Source organism: Galeopterus variegatus, unplaced genomic scaffold (genome assembly GCF_000696425.1).
Source record: "Galeopterus variegatus unplaced genomic scaffold, G_variegatus-3.0.2 Scaffold4303, whole genome shotgun sequence".
Taxonomy (NCBI): Eukaryota; Metazoa; Chordata; class Mammalia; order Dermoptera; family Cynocephalidae; genus Galeopterus; species Galeopterus variegatus.
Window position 1 is genome coordinate 192,383 of NW_007730414.1, and position 4,352 is coordinate 196,734.

General features: G+C 44.5%; 1 protein-coding gene across 1 annotated transcript in view; it reads left to right on the top strand.

The window, feature by feature from the left end:
- LOC103602791 (citron Rho-interacting kinase) overlaps nucleotides 1-4,352 on the top strand; it is a 157,200-nt gene that overhangs the window by 141,061 nt on the left and 11,787 nt on the right. Inside the window, exons 32-36 of the mRNA XM_008587228.1 lie at nucleotides 858-995; nucleotides 1,554-1,734; nucleotides 1,919-2,235; nucleotides 2,956-3,086; nucleotides 3,241-3,376. Of these exons, the coding sequence (XP_008585450.1) occupies nucleotides 858-995; nucleotides 1,554-1,734; nucleotides 1,919-2,235; nucleotides 2,956-3,086; nucleotides 3,241-3,376 (903 nt within the window). The remainder of the gene's footprint in view (nucleotides 1-857; nucleotides 996-1,553; nucleotides 1,735-1,918; nucleotides 2,236-2,955; nucleotides 3,087-3,240; nucleotides 3,377-4,352) is intronic.

The window sequence follows — 4,352 nt, forward strand, 5'->3', positions numbered from 1 at the left end:
CCCCCCTCCACCCAGCCTGTGGCAGCTACTAATCTGCTTTCTATCTGTGTAGATTTGCTCACCTGTATATTTCACATAAATGGAATCATACTATATGTGGCCTTTTGTGTCTGGCTTCTTCCACTTAGCATAATGTTTTCAAGGTTCATACATGCTGTAGCATGTGTCAATACTTTGTTTCTTTTTATGACTGAATAATATTACGTGGTATGGCTAGCACATCTTGTTTATCCATGAATGTATTGATGGGCATTTGAACTGTTTCTACTTTTTGGTTATCATAAATTATGCTGCTATAAACATTTATGTTCACATTTTGGGGGGGTTACATATGTTTTCAATCCATTATGTATGTATATACTTAGGAGTGGAATTGCTAGGTCATATGGTAATTCTATGTTTAACTTTCTGAGGAATTTCCAGACTGTTTTCCAAGGGGGTTGTACATTTTATATTCTTAAACCAGCAGTGTATGAGGGTTCCAATTTCTCCATATCCTCACCAACAGTTATTTTCTATATTTTGGATTCTAGACATCCTGTGGTTGTGAAGTGCTATCTCATTGTGGTTTTGATTTGCATTTCCCTAATGACTAATGATGTTGAGCATCTTTTCATATACTTGTTGGCCATTTATTTATCCTCTTTGGGGAGATGTCTATTCAAATCCTTGACCCATTTTTAAGTTAGGTTGCCTTTTTATTATTGAGTACAGAGTTCTTTATGTATTGTTGATACTAGTCCCTTATCACAGATATGATTTGCAAATATTTTTTTCCTGTTCTGTGGGTTGTGTTTTCATTTTCTTGATGGTATTATTTGCAGTACTCTAATGATTTAAAAAATTTTTTTCTGCAGAATTTAGTCGACGTCTTAAGGAGCGCATGCACCACAATATTCCTCACCGATTTAACGTAGGCCTGAACATGCGAGCCACAAAGTGCGCCGTCTGTCTGGATACTGTGCACTTTGGACGCCAGGCATCCAAATGTCTTGGTAAGAGCAGCAGTTGTGCATCTTTGGTGGGTACCTACACGGCTCTGTCTAAAAAATCCATCATATGGAGGTGATTTCTTTTCTTTTTTTTTTAAAACTCCTTATCATATAGTGCATTCATTTTCAAACTTTTTGTTTCAGTGGGAGGACACTATTTTTCCCCTGTTAAAATAGTGGGTTTATACATGTCTACAGCTCATGACTACAACTTGCTGTACAAAATGCCTTGAGCTTTGCTAATTTCCAGCCCCTTTTTGTCAGGCGGATCTCTCTACCTTTATGCTGGCTCCATCTGAAATCAGCAGACATGTCCTTTACATACCTGTTTGGGCAGCCTGGGTTGAACCTAGGAAAGCTGGGTTGGGAGTGTGTGGCTCTCTCATTTCCTCTCTCTGCAGGGGCCTGGCACCTGGGAATGCTCAGGGATTACCTGGTTGCCGGGGCTAGATTTATGGGGCCCGGCTGGGGATGGAGAAGCCTGGGGGTTGGCTGGCAGAGGAAGGGAACAGCCCAGGATCAGCCTAGCATGTTTTCAAGTTGTTCACTGCTCTTCCCCAGAATGTCAGGTGATGTGTCATCCCAAGTGCTCCACGTGCTTGCCAGCTACCTGTGGCCTACCTGCCGAATATGCCACGCACTTCACTGAGGCCTTCTGCCGTGACAAAATGAACTCTCCGGGTCTCCAGGCCAAGGAGCCCAGCAGCAGCTTGCACCTGGAAGGGTGGATGAAGGTGCCCAGGTATGGTTGCAGAGTGGCTTGGGCTGGGGCAGGTGCTGGCATAGAAGGCCACAAGCCACTTCCACTCCTAATGTTTTCTGAGGAGGTGTCTTTTCTAGGATCTCCTCCGACCTGCCATCACCCCACCCTCCATCCTGATTGTTCTGAGTTCAGACATTTTTTTTTTCCATCATTCTTTTCCCAGGAATAACAAACGAGGACAGCAAGGCTGGGACAGGAAGTACATTGTCCTGGAGGGATCGAAAGTCCTCATTTACGACAATGAAGCCAGAGAAGGTAAATTAATAATTCAGGGGGAATTTCACTGCACGTGGTTAACCCAGGTCTCCCGGTGTTGGCGTGAAGGCTTTGTGCTCTGGACTGCCTTGCAAGCCTTCCACGCTTTTCCATTTTTGAAAATGAAAAACCAAATGACTTCTCTAAAGGTTATTGGTGCGATACTCACATCTATAGGTCTCCCCCCTGAAGAACCTGCAGGGTGCTGCCCTGAAGATTCTACCTGCTAATACACCTACAGAGACCTTCTGCCTCAGTCAACTAACCCATAAATCCGCATCGTCATCAGAAATTTCACTGTGCTACTCATCTGACACACTTTATTTTTTTTTTATCTTCCCTCTCTGCCTTCTCTGCACACCTGTTTCCCTTCCTCTTGTTCTCGTGCGCCTGTCTTTACACACATACCCTGTCTCTCTTTCCTCCTCTGTCTCTCTTCTCTCTTCTCCCCTTGTTCTTGTTCCNACTTGTTTCATTGTTACACGTGTGAGCCTTTTATTGAAATCCATGTTAATATGTGTACAATAGGCCTGTGACTCTATTTCCTCCGAGCTTCTGCCTGAGTGGCTTCAGGTAAAGAGATTCAGAGGCTTTTGGTTTGCTGCTGATACTGTGCTTTGCACTTTTGCTGCAGCCAGGGTGGGGGGAGGAGCCTTTTGTGTGGCTTATTAACCCTTTACAGGTAAAATCTGTTTAGCTTCAGCTTATTTATTATCACAGAATAGCCCTCTATGCCTACTACACTCACTTGTTTCTGTACCACGCCAAGTTATAACTCAGATGCTCATTAACAACCACCTCAGAGATACCGATAACACTTACATCTTGCCTTTGGAGCTCAGATCAAAATATGGGGTGAGCTAAGAGCAGATGTGTGTTTCTGAGCATTTTCAGGAATAACGTGCCTTTAAACTTCTCTGTCTCTCTGGATGGTTTGGTCATGAATGGTTCAATCTTACTATGTTTTCTTTTTTCTTTCTTTCGCATATGAAAAGAAATTGCTTGGAAACTCCCTGCTGAAACTGGAAGGTGATGACCGTCTGGACATGAACTGCACACTGCCGTTTAGCGACCAGGTGATATTTTCTGGGCACTGCCAGCCGGTATCTGGCTACAGCCACACGCCATCAAGAAAGAAAGGGCTATATAGGCTTTGTTGCTCTTCTTTTTGGGATTGGGATGGTGACATGCTTGCACTTATGCTCTACTTTTGGACTTCTGCCCTTGCAGGTGGTGTTAGTGGGCACCGAGGAAGGTCTCTATGCTCTGAATGTCTTGAAAAACTCCCTAACCCACGTCCCAGGAATTGGAGCAGTCTTCCAAATTTATATCATCAAGGACCTGGAGAAGCTACTCATGATAGCAGGTGGGAGGCCAAGGACATGGTGCTTTTCTTTACTTTTAAGGGAAACCATTTGAGAGCCAAATTTCCTGCTGGTGAAACACAAAGGCAGGCCCTCCTGGTAGCAGGTCAGAGCAGCAGTGACTCTTTCCTTGTGTCCTTGTTGATGTCCAAGACTCAGCTGACAGACTCTCTCTGCCCAGATTTGGTTCCCTTTCAGTGTGCAGTTTAACACAATCTGACACCCCCAAAGAACATCTTAGCACTATGTCAAGTGAAGAGTGCTAAGCCTCAAAGACTCACTAAAGTCAAACCCTTTGTCATAATTGCATCAGCACCACCGTGGGCCATACCTTCTGAGAGCTTGCCTGTTCTGTGAGTGCGTGACCTCTCTTATGTCTGTGAACTCTCATAGTCCCTTCATCTGGATTTGCCACTTGCTAACATTTTTTTTCTCTCTCTACACACACACACACACACACACACACACACACACACACACACACACACACNGCGCAGGCTCTGAGGTAGCTTATGTAGCATCCCAAGGCCTCCCTCTGCAGCATTTAGAGTGGGGGAACCAGCACTGTTAACCAACTCTTGGGGCATCGTAGACCTTGGTTATGACAGTATAGCAGCAAATGTTCTTATAAGGAAATCCTCTCCTCTTTACTCTGATGAGTTCATTTGGTTTGAAGGCTTGAGTTATAAGCACTTTGGCCATGAAGCAGCGGCATAGGCTGCCACAGCCATGTCTACTTCAAGAAGGCTTTTCATAACCTCCTCCATGGCTTCTGTGGAATTTGCTTTTCTGTAGGCAGGTTTGAAGTCCCACTTGTCCTCAAGATGTTATGTAGGTGTGCCGTGATTGGCATCACTCCCCCTAGAACATTCCAGGATACAAACAGTGCTCATTGCTCATCCGCATGTGCTCCACCAAAGACCAAACAGCTCTTTCAAATGCTTAGCTCCTAATAAACACTTTAAGTGTTAGCAATTG